General features: G+C 38.2%; 2 protein-coding genes across 4 annotated transcripts in view; one reads left to right on the top strand and one right to left on the bottom strand.

Moving 5' to 3' along the window:
* Positions 1–18,189, bottom strand: part of DIP2B (disco interacting protein 2 homolog B) — a 249,975-nt gene that overhangs the window by 158,381 nt on the left and 73,405 nt on the right. The gene's annotated exons all lie outside the window — the stretch shown is intronic.
* LOC308657403 (microtubule-associated protein 1 light chain 3 beta-like) lies at positions 9,934–10,612 on the top strand. Its single transcript, XM_081309092.1, has one exon. The coding sequence runs from the start codon at positions 9,974–9,976 to the stop codon at positions 10,349–10,351; it is 378 nt and encodes a 125-aa protein (XP_081165218.1). The 5' UTR covers positions 9,934–9,973; the 3' UTR covers positions 10,352–10,612.

Raw genomic sequence — 18,189 nt, 5'->3', positions numbered from 1 at the left:
GTATAAAAAAAAAGAACAAATAAAAAAATGAATTCTAGCTAACATAGTCTTGTTATGGGTACCTGTTCTCAGCCCAATAGAGGGACCTACTACAGGGGGATTGAAAGACATTCATTCAGCATTACCTAAAAAAGATCTCTAGAAGTGAATATGAAGCAAATAACTATTGCATATCTACTTAAAAACTGTACTGAGGAACCTCAAATAGTGTAAATATGGTATGGTAAAAGTGCTAAAATATCAATTTGCAATACCACATCACTAAGGTATTATTCTAAGGTTGGGATTTTGGGGAAGAGTGGGAGGTTTTGAAGAATAACTGAACATTTAAATCTAGTAATACTTTCATCCACTGGTATCCTCTATTTACCAATATAAATTCTAAGCCTATACATTCCATCTTTATAAAAGCAAAGATCTCAGAAGGTGATATTTTTTTTTTGAAATTTCTTTCCTATACCTAGTTTTCAAGCACAACTAGAGTTTAAAGTGTAACACAGGTTGTCCTTTTAGTCTCAGATAGACCCCTAACAGAAACATATGTAGAACACCTGCAATACCCAAGTAAATGATAAGCTTAAAAGAGCTGGCAGGAAGAGTAAAAGAAGCAGAGGTAATATGCAATGTATACACGAATTTTCAACTTGTTAAAATGAATTATTGTCATGTTAAAAAATGGGGGCAGGGGTGTTGTTGCTTCCCTATGAGATCTCAAAACACAGGAGGCACTAAGGGAGAGGCACAGCCTCAGCAATTCAGCAAGGTCCTAAGCAACTTAGTAAGACCCTATCTCGGAATGAAAAATAAAAAAGGCTGGAGATGTAGCTCAGTGGTAAAGCACACATAGGTTCAATCCCCAGTTCAAAAACAAACAAGGGACTAGGGATGTGGCTCAAGTGGTAGCGCACTAGCCTAGCATGCGTGAGGCGCTGGGTTCGATTCTCAGCACCACATAAAACTAAAATAAAGATAGTGTGTACCTAAAGCTAGAAATAAATATTTTTTAAAAAAACTAAAGGTACAGAAAGAGATACACAGTGGAAATATTATTCCATCCTGTTTTCCAGTCAAATGTTATCTAAAGAACACACCAAATATGAACATACAGAAAAATCACATTTTTGTATAGGCAAATTTTAATCTAGATGTTTATAATAACATGTTTTTAAAAAATAGGACTTTAACTGAATTCACTGGCATCACACATATCCATATATTACAACAGCTTTTCTAAGAAATTGACTTCTTTAACATATTTTTCAAGGTATCTAGAGAAGTAGCAAACCAAAAGTGCTGGGCTAGGAACCTCATATGGGATCTAGCCTCAACTCCACGCAAGTGTGCAACAGCCTCCTCACTTCTTTGGCATTCTCCTTTATCTCCTTGGTACCTGTAATCTGTCTCAACTTGGCCCTAATTCTTCCATATCTTCCAAATAATTCACTCTCTTGCCTCCTCTTAAGCCATCCTACTTAGGCCTATGGTTGAAATAATTTTTTGAATGCAAATCTTATTTTTATTTAAGTGCTCAACTCCTTTGAAATTTCTTTACTATCACAGTGAAACCAGGATCAAGGCATATGGTCATCCACAGTGAAGCCAAAAGAGCCTTAGAGATCATCTGATTCCCCTCATGGGACATGTGAAGATTAAATCCCTTAGAGACAGAGGAAATGGGCCACACCTAGAACACACAGGTTCTCAAAATGTCATGATCACATGGGAACCTTAAAGTCATTCATCCATTCACAAATATTTACTATAGGTCAGTCAGGGACTGTGCTAGGTATTAGAAACTGCACTGAAAAGACAAATAAGATCCCTGACTTCACGGAGCTTGTATTTCTAGACCCATTTCAGAAAAGAAGTAAATACTCAAGATAAATATGAAGACATTATCTTCTCTGATCCTGATTTCTGCAGTCAACTTCTGGATAATCTCTGTATGTCTCCTCATGGTCTCTGTACTAATTACCACATGGAAGACAGAGTGTTTCTTTTTAAGTGTAAATGAGATTATGTCCATATCTTGATAAAAAACTCCCAGATCAGAATAAAACCAAGCCCCTTACTAATGTCATCCTGTGAGGCCCCAAGTGATCTGGCTCTTATTTACCTCTCAGATGGCTCTTTGCCTTCTATACTTCCTCGCTTCATCTGACCACATGCCTGCTGGCCTAGTTTTGGAAAGCACTGGCTTGTTCCTCCTCAGGGGGCCTCATGTGCCTCTGCCTAGAAAACTATTCCCCCAAATCATCACATAATACTCATTTTATTGAAGTTTCTGCCAAACTGACTCCTCTTACCACTCTGTTTAGAATAGCATCTACCAATTCACTCCATTTCCTGAACCTCCATCATCTGTCTACATAGCACAAATCAGATTCAGATTCATTCCTTCATTCCTTCTTTGTACTGGGAATTGAAGCCGGGGTACTTTACTGCTGACCTAAGTCCCCAGAGCTTTTAAATTTTTCATTTTGATACAGGGTCTCGCTAAACTGCTTAGGACCTTGCTAAGGTTCAATCCTCCTGCCTTGGCCTCAAGTCACTGGGATTACAGGCACTACTGTAATATGATTTAATTGTGATTTGTTTCCTCACTATATACATATTTTTCCCCCTGTGGCACTAGAGATTAAACCCAAGAATATTGTACCTCTTAGCTACATCCCCAGCCCTTTTCATTTTAGAGCCAGAGTCTTGCAAGCCCAGACTAGCATCAAATTTGAGGTCTTCCTGCCTCAGTCTTCCAAGCAGCTAGAATTACAGTCATGTACCATAATTTATGGTCATTTCCCCACTTTCTATAAACTTCCTGGGTGTGTCTGCCTTGTTCACTACTTTATCTTCTGTGTTTAGAATAGTGCTAGACTCCAGAGCAGGGATTTAGTAAATGTGCTAGGAAAAAACAGACGATATGACAAAGAGTGACTGAGGTAAGTGGTTACTTTGGGGAAAATAATCAAAAAAAGGCTCTTAGAAGAGGTGATATATGCTGGCCGTGGTGGCACATGCCTATAATCCCAGCACTTGGGAGGACAGGACAGGGAGAATCAGAACTTGGGAGGCCTACCTCTATAACTTAGTGAGACTCAGTGTCAAAAAATAAAAAGAAAAATTAATTATAAAAAATAAATAAATAGGAGCTGGAGTTGTGGCTCAGTGGCGGAGTGCTTGCCTCACATGTGTGAAGCACTGGGTTCGATTCTCAGCACCACATATAAATAAATGAATAAAATAAAGGTCTGCTAACACTAAAAAATATTTTTAAACAAATAAATAAATAAATGGGCTAGGAATGTAACTCAGTGAGCTCACCCCAGAGTTCAATTCCCAATGCTAGGCGGGGGAAAAGGAGGTGTTATTTAAACTGTATCTTAAAGAAAAGGACAAGAGCTAGGGATAGGACAGTGCTTGTATGTTAACATCATGTGTCAAGACATTGGGGCATGAAATATTTTGGCGTGCAAGGAGACAAGTAGAGCTGCAGCATAATAACAGACAGGAAAAGCAGTAGAGATGAAGCCAGAGACAGACAGGACCCTGATGGCTATTGTAAAGAGCCAGTAACTGATTCTCCATGAAATGTAGTCCTTAAGGATTAAGCAGGGAGTTACAAGATATGGTCAAATATTTTTAATAGAGTGCTCTGTCTGCTATGAGAACAGTGTATAAGCAACAAAAATGGAAGCAAGGAGACCGTTAGGAAACCCTAGTAGTTTTCCTCATTTGAGAAATGATGGTAATTAGCGGTAGAAAGCCCAAGTAGAGAGAAGGGACTATATCTGAGATATGCACTGAGATAGAACTGATAAGACATGCTGAAAGACTGGATGGAGGCAGAGAAGGATTTAAGATGACTCTCAGGCTTCTGACATGACCAACTGTGTATATTAGCATCCATTTATCAAAATGAAAAAGGACTGGGGTGAGTTAGAACTCTCCTCTGCATCTGTGAAATCTGGATCACAGGTTATGGTCATAAAGGTGGAACTCTGAGGACAGCTGTAAGTATAGTTAGAAATTATCAGTATAAAGATAGTATTTAAGTTATGAGAGTAGATGAAATCAGAGAGCAAGTGCAAATAAAAGAGACAACAAGCTTGGAAGTACTGCAGAATTTTTAAAGGGCAGGAAAAACCAACTGGTGTGGGACAGAGACAGCTGTAAAGAGAATGAGAACATTCATGCAAAAAAAGAGAAAACTACTAAATTCCATCACAGATGGCTCATAAGTAGAGAATGGAAGCCAGAATTGAGTGGCCTAAAAGGATGAATGGAAAAGTAGACAACTCTTTTGAAATAGTTTGTTGTGAATTGGGGGAGGGGGATTGTCAATCAGTAGCTAGATGCAGGGAGAGATTGGTTGAACACAGGATGACTTCTTACTAAAAAGATAGGGTGTCCCAGAGCATACCTGTATATCAACAGATCTAATGTAGCAGATAGGAAGAGCCCACAGGGAAGGTGGAAAGGGGACACAGAAGCAGCAAAGTCCTATGAAAGAGGTGAAAGGTAGAAGCAAGGTGGGGTAGAGACAACACAAGTATATAGTACACAATAACCAACCAGAGGGACTTGAGAGACCAGCCATCTGCCAAAAGCACTGTAGATATGGAGAGAGGGGAGATAAGGGGGTCTATCTGGACAGATTTCTGTTTTCTCAGAGAAGCATGAAACAAAGTCATCAGCTGAGAAAAAAGAAGAAATATATGAAGTCTAAAGAAAAGGTATAAAACATTCCTCTCATGAGAAAACACACTTATCAAGGGCTTTCCAGACAATGATGAAACCCATGTGTGGCTTGTGGTTACCACTACACAGAATTCCAGTAATATTTTGTATATATAGTAAGTAGTTCCTTCAATTTTACTATCTAAATTTACACCAAGAATTAGATTTGGAAGTCTAAACCAAGTAAATATTCCCCAAGATAGAACACTGCACACTGTATTCACTGCCAGAATTTGATTCATTCACTTGATTATCATCTTTAAAAAAGAAACTAGACAACAAATCAACTAAAGAAAAAAAATTATGCAACCAGGAGAAGTATGACCACTGACTAACTAGTTTTTCTATTTCTGGATGAAACTGCATACTGATGCTTAACATACTAGGGTGAAATGGGGTGGGGGTGGGGTTGCAGAAAGAAAAAATGGGTGAGGGATAGAGGAAACTAGATTAGCCATCTGCTGGTGCATATTGATGAAGGGTGATGGATATTCTCACTAAACTAGGCTATATTTGAGATTTCCCAGTATAAAAGGTAAAAACAATAATAGAATTCCAGAAGGCTGAGACCAATATTTATTTTCTACTTCCAATATAAACCAATATTACAAAGTTTCATAAAATTATAGTTTGCTTCCTTAATAACAAACCAAGAATAGAAGCTATTACCTTTCCAAATAAAATTCATTTCATTTCAAAAGTTACCACCTTCTCTCTCCTCTTCTTTCTCATCCTGCTCCACCATGCCATGCATCTTCCTGCACTAGGCCTGGTTTGGTCCAGCACGCCCAATAACAGAAGGTACTACTGCCTAACTGGGGGATATAGTGTAGGCTCACCTGGCTCTCACACTAAGCTCTGCCTCCATCAGTAATATAGGAGACATTTTGGCAGCAGGAAAGAAGTATATGTAAAATTATCTGTTTTACTTACTTCCTCAACAAATTTCTAATCTGTACAGCTCATGAAACCACACTGTAAGAAGCTCATCCTCATTAATCTTCCTTTTAGCCAATAAGAAATAAAATATGGATGGAGAAAGGGAGTGCCCTTGATAGCAGAAATGAGTAGCTAGATCTGTGCTTCCCAGTGTCTCCATTGCCTTGGGCAGGCTAATTTATACCAGAAGCAGCCTCTGAAGACACTTCCATTGTGGTGAATGTGGGCATCAAGTAGATGCTGAGGAGGAAAATCAGCATTAATACTCCTAGGGTGAAAAGGAAAGTAGTACTCCTCATCTTTCTACATGTGTTTCATCCCCTCCCACATTTTCTTTTCTTTCCTTCCCCCTCTGAAATCTAGCTGGTGGCCAACCAGACAAACTATAAACCATATGAGTGGAAAGAACCCAAGTCCTACTGGACACCAAACTCCTAGCTAACCTGAGGACTACCTGACTGGTTTTACTAATAGAACTGGTTACCCAAGCAGGTATATATTATTTCTGAGACCAACAAAGGGCATTTTCTTTATACAGGAGCAGTCTTAGAGCATACTCTTTTTTTTTTTTTTTTTTTTTTAGTTCACTGATTCTCAATCTGACATAAATAGGTATTTCTAGGGAAGTTTTCTTAAAGATTCAAGTTAAACCTAAAATCTGATTTGTTTGTTCGGTTTTTTAAGTACTGGGGATTGAGCCCAGGGGTGCTTTACTGAGTTTTCATCTCCAGGTGCTTTTATTTTTTAAAAAATATATTTTTAGTTTTGATAGACACATCTTTATTTTATTGATTTTTTTTTAATGTGGTGCTGAGGCCCAAACCCAGTGCCTCACATATGCTAGGCAAGCACTCTACCACTTAGCCCCAACCCCAACCCTTCTTATTTTTATTTTGAGACAGAAACTCTCTTACGTTGCCCTGGCTGGTCTTGAACTTGCAATCTTCCTGCCCCAACCTCCTGAGTCACTGGGATTAAAAGTATGCATCAACAGCCTAGGCAAAATCTGTATTTTTGAGTCACAGGCAATTGTAGTCACTCAAGTTTAAAAACTAATGATCTGGAATGACCTGAGACAAAAATAAAAGGCAAAATTCACAAAAGTGATCTACCTCTAGAATCTAATTATACTGAATACTTAAAATTATTTTCTCCTGGGGTTGGGGCTGAGCTTAGTGGTAGAGCGCTTGCCTAATATGCTTGAGGTACTAGGTTTGATCCTCAGCACCACATACAAATAAACAAATAAAATAAAGGCATTCTGTCCATGTACAACTACAAAAAATTTTTAAAAATATATTTTCTCCAAAGTAAAACTTAAAAAATATCTTCTCCAATTTCAGATAAACACTAAATAAAGCTGAATTCTTTTTTTAAAATTAGTTGTTCAAGACAATACAATGATCTTGACATATCATACATTTGATTCAAATAGGGTATGAATTCTCATTTCTCCATGTGTACAGATTGCAGGATCACAAAAAATGTTAAGAAAGAGCTAACAAATCACATAAAAGAACTAAAACAGGATCTTTCAAGACTGGCATTACTGACATTTGGAGCTAGATAAGTATTTGTTCATGGAGGCAGCCTTGTACATTATAGGATATTTCTACCATTTGAACATAAAAGTCTTGTAATAGTTAGTGATTTTGCTAAAATCAAGGCAAGAGCCCTGACCTCTAATTACTGTGAAAACCAAAAATATCTTGAGATATTGCCAAAGTCCCTGAGAGCCAAAATCACCTTAGTTAGAAGACACTAAACTACAGGAACTGAGTTAATAAAAGAAAGAAAGGTTAAGAGTAGACTGGGAATGAAGATACAGGAAATGAAACTGCCTTCAAATATAAAGAAATGGCAAAAAGAGAACCTCTATTAGATATTTATTTTTATTAAAAAATAAAACTAAGGGGCTGGGGAGGTGGCTCAAGTGGCTGGGGAGGTGGCCCCCGCGCTCGTCTGGCATGCGTGGGGCACTGGGTTCGATCCTCAACACCACATAAAAATAAAATAAAGATATTGTGTCCACCTTAAATAAATAAATAAATAAATAAATAAACAAACAAACAAAAATAAAAGAAATTGGCTTAAGTTACAAAAGGAGGCATGTCAAGCACTCATAGGAATAATCCCTTGGCTATGAAGGTTTATTACAGCCAGGAACTAGAGAACTTTTTCCTGGGGATAACTAGAATGAGTTAGAATGAAAAGATTGTGATGTGATTCAGAAGCTTTGGAACTAGTGTGTAGTCCTGAGAGCTCTCTGGAGGGCCCTTTGTAGCCTGAGAGACTCTTCCACCCAGAAGCATGAAAAATTTCTTCAGGAGTTAATGCACTTGACTCACAGTTAATATTTAACTGTAGACTCAGGTCCACGTAATATGACCAATTTCTAAATGCACTCACAAGCCAGCCAACAAGGTTAGCAGGTTTGAAGCCCTTCCCTGTTGCTTTTGCCCCTTGAGGCTTAGGTGAGGCTATGAACTGATTTTCGCCTTTGTGCTCAAAGTTATTCCCAGCATTTGCCTGGTGCCTGTCTAAGGCCACTTGTAATAATGGAGAACAGACCAGGGAAAGTACTCAAACCAGATGAGCACACCTACAGGTTTATGTCAGCACAAGTAAAGGCAAAGAGAAGAAATGAGAGAGGATAGGTTAAGTAAGAAATTACTGTGACACAGCAGTTCTCCAAAATGTTGTCCACAGTTTTCTGCCCTCCCCTCCCCCACCTATAAGAACTTATGGGAGTCCAAAAAGTAAAAAACATTTCAATAATATTTTGCTTTTTTCATTGTGTGAAAAGCTATTTGAAAATTCTACCTCTTGTACATTATATTCTATAGAAATAGTTCTCAAACTGTACATTCTTAAATTATTTTCACTGGCAGTACAAAATCAAGGTTGAGTAAAACTGCTTGAGCCTTAGCACAAATCAAGGTAGTGGTGACTTAGGCCATGTACTCAACGTACATTATTGATTTTATCATACCTTGACTCCTGAGTCCACCCACACCTTTATAATATTCTGTTGTTCTAAAGAAAAGGACATGTACAACTGAGTTGTGAGCTGAACTGGCTACTTTCTTACTTAAGCCCATTTCTCCTTAAAAGAATGAATGAGGATGATCTATATAACTCTATAACATGTACAACCAGAAGAATGAGAAGTTATACTCCATTTATATAGATATGTCAAAATGCATTGTACTGTAAAAAATTAAAAACTAAAATAAATTAAAAAAATAAAAGAATGAGGAATAAACAATGATTATTCATACCTGGATATCTGGCAGACATTTTCTCAAAGATCAATGAATTAAGACTGTCACTGTTGAAAATAGAACTGAGTTATTTCAAGCAAAAGTAAAAACCTGAAGTGACAGCTTCCCAATATGAGTTTTTGATAACTTAATAAAAAGCACCAAAAAGTTTAAGTGTGTATAAAATAATAATTCAACATTTTTCAAATAACTGACACATAACATTTTTAAAAACATGCATGAGTAACAGATACATTTAAAGTACCAAAGAGAGCCGGGTGTGGTGGCACATGCCTGTAATTTCAGTGGCTTGGGAGGCTAAAGCAGGAAGATGGTGAGTTCAAAGCCAGCCTCAGTAAAAGTGAGGTGCTGAACAACTCAGTGAGATCCTGTCTCTAAATAAAATACAAAATAGGGCTAGAGATGTTGCTCAGTGATCTAGTGCCCCAGTACCCAAATAAATAAATAAACAGAAAAATGGATTTTAGTGTAACAGTATAAAAAGTTAATTGATATGGTTTCATATTCTACACTGTAATCCTAGCATGCATAAGGAACTGGGTTCGATCCTCAGCACCACATAAAGATATTGTGTCCACCTATAACTAAAAAATAAAAAGTTTAAAAATAAAAAAAAAAAAATAGAAAAAGAAACTACCATTTAAGGAGTTTGGATGTGGAGTCAAAGAAGAAGGAAGAAGCACATTTGAGTATTCAGATATTAAAGATATTTACAAGGGGCTGGGGATGTGGCTCAAGCGGTAGCGCGCTCGCCTGGCATGCGTGCGGCCCGGGTTCGATCCTCAGCACCACATACCAACAAAGATGTTGTGTCCGCCGAGAACTAAAAAACAAATATTAAAAACTCTCTCTCTCTCACTATCCTCTCTCACTCTCTCTTAAAAAAAAAAAAAAAGATATTTACAAAAAAAATAAAACAGTGTTTTTCTTCTGTTTAAAAATTTTCTTTTGTAAGGGAAGTCGCAGTCGCCAGAGTCGGACCCGCAGCCGCCAAGCCCGGGACCTCCAGCATCATGCCGTCGGAGAAGACCTTCAAGCATCGCTGCACCTTAGAACAAAGAGTAGAAGACGTGCGACTCATCCGCGAACAGCATCCCACCAAGATCCCGGTGATAATAGAAAGATACAAGGGTGAGAAGCAGCTGCCTGTGCTGGACAAGACCAAGTTCCTCGTGCCGGACCACGTCAACATGAACGAGCTCATCAAGATAATCAGGAGGCGCCTGCAGCTCAACGCAAACCAGGCCTTCTTCCTCTTGGTGAATGGCCACAGCATGGTGAGCGTGTCCACGCCCGTGTCGGAGGTGTACGAGAGGGAGAAGGACGAGGACGGCTTCCTGTACGTGGTGTACGCCTCCCAGGAGACGTTCGGGAGCGGGTCGGCCGAGTAGACCAGGACCCTGCGTCGAGCTTTCCAAGCCCTTGCCAAGGAGAAAAAGGGATGTCGCCAACTGAGACTCGTGAGCTCACCCAGTCACAGGCCATGGGGCACTTGTGTTCCACCTGGGAGGGAGCTTTGGGGGTTGTTTTTGTATTTCAAGCAGAAAAATGGAGCTCCAAGTGAGCACACTCAGCTTTGGGAACCTCATTATTTAACCTAGGCATCTTGTCTTCAAATTTTAGATGTTTAAGAATAAAATACTTTGCATCCTAAAAAAAAAAAAATTTCTTTTGTTTTGAGAAATAATTATTTCAGATAAAGTACATCATAAAATAGATTTATTACTTGAAGTAAAAATGTAAAAATTATTTCAGCTTTAGTTTCTAATATGATAAATAATTATTGGTATGACCTACAGAAACAAAGCTCTTTGAGCTTTAGTAATTTAAAAATATACAGTAGAGGCATTGTGTAGCTCAGTGAAGAACACTTACCTAGCATATGCAAAGCCCTGGATTTGATACCAAGCACTACAAAAATATGTAGTAGTAGTAATAATAATAGAAAACTACTGTTGCTGATAAATAAAAAGGAACAAAAATTTTAATTAGCCTTTAAAGAAATTACTATGCTACTTAAACAGGTGACTGCTTCATCTTTTAAAAGCTATGAGGGAGCCAGGCACAGTGGCACACACCTATAATCTCAGCTACTTAGGAGGCTGAGACAGGAGGATTGCAAGTTCAAGGCCGGCCTCAGAAACTTAGAGAGGCTCTAAGGTCTTAGCAAGACCCTATCTTGGGCTGGGGATATAGCTCAGTTGGTAGAGTGCTTGCCTTGCATGGATTCAATCTCCAGAACCACACAAACACAAAAAAAAACCTCGACTCAAAATAAAATACACAAAAGGACTGTGAATGTAGCTCAGTGGTTAAGCAACCTTAGGTTCAATCCCTGGTACCAAAAGGAAAGAAAGAAGCTATAAGGAGCTGAGGGCTTGGCTCAATATTACCAGGTGTGCCCAAGTGCTCAAAGCCCTAGGTTCAATCCCCCGTTCTGGGGGAAAAAAATTAAAATTGTCGGGAGCCATAAGTGAAATGTGCATAAACCAAATCGACATGGAAGCCGTTGAGTAGTAAAGTCTAGTATCCGGGAACTCTCAGAGGCAGTCTTGCTGGCTGGAGATTGCCCACTCTATGTGACTTCCTACCCAGCTCTGTCAAAGATCCAGCACTGTACTGAAGATGAGCACTGCACTGGAGATGGGGTGACCCACTGGAGCCACACAGTCATATAGCCTCTCAGAGATGGGTGTGGCATGCCAAGATGACAATCAACCTGGTTACTGAAAGATCCCTGCCACACCCAGAAGCAAGACTCCTCCCACTGAAACCTTATCCCTGTCTTTGACATACTCTCCCTTAAATAAAGAATGGAGCCATTTTCCATTCAGTTCCAGCTCCTGACAGCACTGGACAATCTATCAGGCGCTCTTCTTTGATCCAATTTCTGTCTCTGACTCTTATTTCTTTACTAATTATTTCAGACTTTTTTTCTCAGGTGGCTCACAACCTTCGGAGCAGGAAAATATCCTGGTTGCCCCATCATAAAAATTAAAGTTTATAAAATCAAGGAATTATTCCTGAGCTGAGGGTAGAGCTAGAGCACTTGCCTAGCATGCACAGGCACTGGGTTTGATTCCCAGTACCACAAAAATAAATAATAATAATAATAATAATAATAATAAAATAATTAAATTTCATACAATTTCAATGCAATTAGTAAGGCCTAAGTAGCCTAGCTCAAAGTACATTTAAAAATAAAAATAGGGCTGGGGTTGTGGCTCAGCAGCAGAGTGCTTCGCCTAGCATGTGCACGGCGCTGGGTTCGATCCTCAACACCACATAACAATAAATAAAGTAAAGCATTGTGTCCAACTACAAATTATATATATATATATATATATATATATATATAAATTAATAAATAAGAACTATGAAAACTTAGTAACAGAAAGAACTATTGATATATAAATAAGTTGAATATATCTCTAAAGAATTATGCTTATTTTAAAAATCCAATTCCAGACAGACAAGATGGCACACTACCATAATTCCAGTCAATCAAGAGGCTGAGGCAGGAGGCTCACAAGTTCGAGGCCAGCCTTGGCAACTTAGGAAGAGATCCTATCTCAAAATGAAAAATTAGGGCTGGGGTTGTGGCTCAGAGGTAGAGTGCTCGCCTACCATGCATGAGGCACTGGGTTCGTCCTCAGCACCACGTTAAAATAAAATAAAGAGAGCTGGGGTTGTGGCTCAGCAATAGAGCACTCGCCTAGCAAGTGCAGGGCCCTAGGTTCGATCCTTAGCAAGCACCACATAAAAATAAAATAAAGATATTGTGCCCATCTACAATTAAAAAATAAAACATTTTTTAAAAAATAAATAAATAAAATAAAGATATTGTGTCCACCTATAACTAAAAAGTAAATATTAAAAAAAATAAAAAATGAAAAATTAAAGGAGTCAGTTATGAAGCTCAGTGTAGAACGCCCTCATGCTATGTACACACACACACACACACACACACACATAAACACAAATCCAATCTCAAAGCTTTGTTACATATTTTGTGATTCCATTTATATTACATTCTTTCTTTGTGTGTGTGTGTGTGTGGGGGTAACCATGGATTTAACTCAGGGGCACTAGACCACTGAGCCACATTCCCAGCCCTATTTTGTATTTTATTTAGAGACAGGGTCTCACTGAGTTGCTTAGCACCTCGCTTTTGCTAAGGGTGGCTTTGGACTCTCGGATCCTCCTGCCTCAGCCTCACTGGGATTATAGGAATGCCGCACCACACTCGGCTCTATTTATATTGCATTCTTTTTTTTTTAAGAAGGAATTTTTAATACCTTTATTCTATTTACTCATTTGTATGTGGTGCCTTCTTGAACTGACAAAAACTATAGAAATGAAGAGCACTTTAGTGATTGCCAGGGGCTACAGAAGGCGCAGAAGTGGGTATGGCCATGAGAACAAGGAGAGGGACTTTTGAAGGGATGGAAATGTTCTGTATGTTGACCCTATCAACATCCTGGTTGTGGTATTATAAATTTTGCAATGCATTACCACAGGGGGAAATGGGTAAAAGGTAACTAGGATCTTTCTACATTATTTCTTACAATTGCATGTGAATCTAAAATTACCTCAAAATAAAAAGTTAAATTTTTAAAAGTTATAAAATAAATGGATATAATGAAATATAACTGTATCAAAAACCTAGAAGTTATAAATCTTGCCTACCAACTCAAACTGTTCAATATCTTTAGACTACTATAATTTCCCATGTGTTAGGAATAAACTTCTTCAAAGCAGGCATTAAAAGTATTAACTCATTAGAGTCCTACATCTTGCCTGACAGGGTATAAGGTAAAGAGGATATAAAACAGAATGGGACATGGAACTTACCCTCAGTATGCAATATAGAAGGGAAGACTGAATGTCCAACAGGTGAAATAGGGGTAGAACTCCATCGGAGACAGGTGAGCTTAATGGAAAAGGTGACAACAGAGTCCTAAAGTTTGCAGGCAGAAAATAAGTAAGGAAAGGGTAAAATACTCTACAGTGTTTTTAGCGAGAGGACATGATTAGGTTTGAATTTTATAGAGACAAGTTATGCAGTTTCTGTATTTGTCTCAGAGGAAACAGTGCAGGCAAGATATTGGGGCAGTAGGAAGAGAAGTAAACTTTTTCTATAAAGGGTCAGAGAATAAATACTTACTTAGGCTTTCGAAGACTACATATGTTCACTGTCACAAATACATGTATTTGGGGCTGGGGATGTGACTCAAGCGGTAGCGCGCTCACCTGGCACGCATGCGGCCCGGGTTCGATCCTCAGCACCACATACAAACAAAGATGTTGTGTCCACCGAGAACTAAAAAATAAATATTAAAAAAAAATTCTCTCTCTCTCTCTCTCTCTCTCTCTCTCTCTCTCTCTCCTCTCTCACTCTCTCTTTTAAAAAAAAATACATGTATTTGTTTTAAACACCATTTAAAAATGAAAAAGTCATGGTGGTACACACATCTTTGCTCACTGTGGCTACTGGCCAGAATAGACCCAATAGCTACAGTTAGCCAACCTAGGAGACAAGCAGTAAGGAAAAGTCTGAAGTGACACCTAGGTTTTCTGACCTAACCCAGTGAACAGGCTGTGGGTGTCGCTCATAAAGATTGTGAACATAAAATAGAAGGCAAGGGCTTCTGAGATGATGCTATTGAGAGAATGGGTATAAGAGTTAAGTTTTAGATGGTGCAGGTAGAACTATTATAGAATTTAAATAGGGAACTATGTCATAGAATATAAATAGGGAACTCAGAACTGAGGTCTGAGTGAGAGATACAAATGTGGAAATCATTAGGATAAGTAACATTTAAGTCATTTCTGACATTAGCCAAGGAGAGTATGCCAAATGAAAATAAAGTTGGTTATAATCGTGCCAAACACAAGGGAACTGAGGGAAAAGAAAACTAAAAAGAAGAAGTAGGAAGGTATATTTTAAAATGTTAAAGGGCAAGAGAAAACAAAAAATTGTGGACCTCATCTCACTGATCAGAAAGGAATGCTAAATCACAGATTATTTCAGAAAGGCAGAAAGAATTGCCTAAGGACAAACAGACAAACAATCCCCATTATTTCCCACAAACAAATATTTGCAACAATTTCCAACTATTATAAGGTCTCTTCCCCCAAACAAAGTTTACTCCTTGGCCTACATATGCTGCTATTTCCTATCTTGGCACCAACCCATTCTTCATAAACACACATGGAAAAAGGAAATGTGGTAGAGGGGAACGCTCATTCCCCACTTCTGAAATCTCCTTCCAAAAATCCAGCCGACCAGTTGTAACATCTCTGGCATTTCTTTACTCCTTAGATAATTGTATCCTAGAGAAGAAAGCAACTAATCTGACTGGCAAATTTGAGAAAAATAAATAGTTCAGTAGTGCCTCATATGTGTGAGCTACCTACTGGAGCTGGGTTGGGTGGAAGATTTATATGCTACACACACCTTCTCTAATCTAGCATCCCTGTGACCAGGGGCTCACCTGATCATTACAGAATTCAGTTAGCAAGCCAGTTTGTCTTTAACACTAATCTACTTCTTTTGCCTTCATCTTTATCAATAATAAAAGTGATATTATGACCCTCATCTACTAATTCTTCAATTTTTCAATGTATCCAGAACTTGGTTGAAGAGGCACTATTTATTGCTTTCTCTTACCCCAACCCCACTTCTATATGCTAACATCAGATTTAACTAAACAACAATCTATCTTTAGATCACTGTAATTTAATTAGTCTAATATACTTCTAGTAAAAAAAAACTCAAAAAAAATTTTAAATGCTACGTTAGTTCCTTGTCTTCCCTTCAGATGGAAGTTTCTTAAGTATTTGTTTCACATTTGTTTATAAAATAAAATTGGTAAAAAACTGCCAATATTAAAGACATAATTATGGTTGAAATTAATTTTGAATGTAGGATGCACTTTGAGATTGTATTTTGGAAAAGATTTCCAAGAGTTCTTAATGTCATCAAACACAGTCAAGGATTAATCATTAATAAAATCCTATTCCTAAGAAAAATACATCTCCAAAGTGCCCTCCAAATACTTACATATGATTCATAAATACTTATATGAGGCTATTTTAAAAATTCTTGAGAAAACAAATTATTCTAATTAATGAAAGTGATTTCGTGCAAAAATACCTCTACATTATCATACATTACGTTGTGCCATTTTTAGTCTGAGGAAGGGAAAATACACATTCTGTGAGAAATAAAATGTCAACAAAACTTAACCATTTTTAAAAAACTGTCTGCTATCTGGTTTCTGCCTTTGTAAACTATGAAAACCGTGAAACTCCATTAGAAAAATAAAACTACAGTGGAGTACGGTTTATGCCTATAATCCCAGAGGTTTAGGAGACTGAAGCAGGATTCAAAGTTCAAAGCCAGCCTCAGCAATTTAGAGAGTCCCTAAGCAACTCAGTGAGACCCTGTCAAAATAAAAAGGGCTGGGGATGTGGCTCTGTGGTTAAGCAGCCCTGGGTTCAATCCCCAAAAACAAAAGGGAGGGAGGGAGGGAAAATTGCCCTAAACCAATACCTCAAGACAATGGTCTTCTCGACCTATCACTGCAGATACTATCCAGGGCTTCAGGCATATCTTCTCTACTGTTTCCAACACCTATTGTACACTACAGATTAAGGCAGATTGTGTTGGAGCAGACACATCTTCTAATAAGTTTGTAACAAAACTGAGAGATAGGTTGCTACAGACTGGGGTTGGCCAGGAAGAAATGAGACTAAGAATGGAATGGCAGGTGGAACAACAATCTGTAAGTAACCTGACAGTACTGAATATTATTTGTCTCTTTACACCCTAAAACACCCAACAGAGAGCTTTACATAGTAGGTGTTCAAGCAGTTACCTGTTTAGGGGAACTAAGTGTTACAGCTGGTGAAACCAGAACTCTGGCTTCTGGGTAAGTGGCTCTATTTGGAGACTTTTCTTCTGGATTATGTATTACCAGTTGCCTGGATTTAGCAGGAAGCCTAAAAGAATAGTAACCATTTAATTCAGCCCAAATGAAAACACAGAAGACCCTACGCTGACTTATTTATGAGAGTTCACATATGGAATGGTATACACCTAATCAGTTTTTGAGTGCCAAGAGCATCCTTTGTTTTAACAGCACACACTGGCCAAATGCTGACACTAGGAATATTCTCAAACTCTCAACTGTCTCCTAGAGCTGCTCAGATCTGATTTAATACTATCCATGAAGAATCACAGCATGAGAGGTGGTGGATCATAGTGCTTGGTGAAAGGCAGCCACTTATGTAAATGTTAATTTATGGAAGGAAGCAATGAGAAACCAAAATATTCACTGCAGGTCCAAATTCTGTCAGTAAAAAAGAGAAACTGTAACTGACATTTAAAGCAAACCAATTTTTCAGACTTTCCACTTTACAGGACTGAGCCCTAATTTTCATTATTTGGAAAATGGCAAAAATAGGGAATGGAAGAGAGGAGATTGAGAAATGTACTGAAGTCCCTTCAAAACATTTTGTCCATTTTCTTATCCATTGGAGAGCCCAATAGGAGTCCTTTGCCAACAGCATTCAGTAAATGTTTGCTGAATCAAATTGTTGCAAAATCGCTTCCAGAACACCACTGGTCCAGTGTGCCATAAATTTAGCAACCCTTAAATGCTTTCAGTTCCTCTTACTGCAAAGTATTTTTCTAGGAAATACATCTTAACTTCACAATATATAATGAAAGAATTTCCTTTGTAAAAGTGCAATTTAAAAAAAATGAAGTTTGAAGAAATTATATAGTCTTGGTTTGAGAGTAATTTTTTTTTTTTTTTTAAATCAGCAGGTGAGGGGCTGGGATTGTGGCTCAGCAGTAGAGCACTCGCCTTGCAAGGGCAGGGCCCAGGTTCGATCCTCAGCACCACATAAAAATAAAGGCATTGGGCTGGGGATGTGGCTCAAGTGGTAGCGTGCTCGCCTGGCATGCGTGCGGCCCAGGTTCGATCCTCAGCACCACATACAAAGATGTTGTGTCCGCCGAAAACTAAAAAGTAAATATTAAAAAAAAAATTCTCTCTCTCTCTCTCCCTCTCTCTTTAAAAAAAGAATAAAATAAATAAATAAAGGCATTGTTTTGTGTCCATCTACACCTAAAAAAATTAATATTAAAAAAAATCAGCATGTGATAAGACTTCTTAGCTTTCAAGAGAAAGGGAAGGCACATGAGGATGATTTAAAA

Source organism: Spermophilus citellus, assembly GCF_964194105.1.
Source record: "Spermophilus citellus genome assembly, chromosome: 10".
Taxonomy (NCBI): Eukaryota; Metazoa; Chordata; class Mammalia; order Rodentia; family Sciuridae; genus Spermophilus; species Spermophilus citellus.
This window is presented reverse-complemented; position numbering and strand designations above follow the sequence as displayed.

What these genes read in the sequence shown, in the direction of transcription:
- LOC308657403 (XM_081309092.1), top strand. Translation starts at nt 9,974, where the DNA reads ATGCCGTCGGAGAAGACCTTCAAGCATCGCTGCACCTTAGAACAAAGA.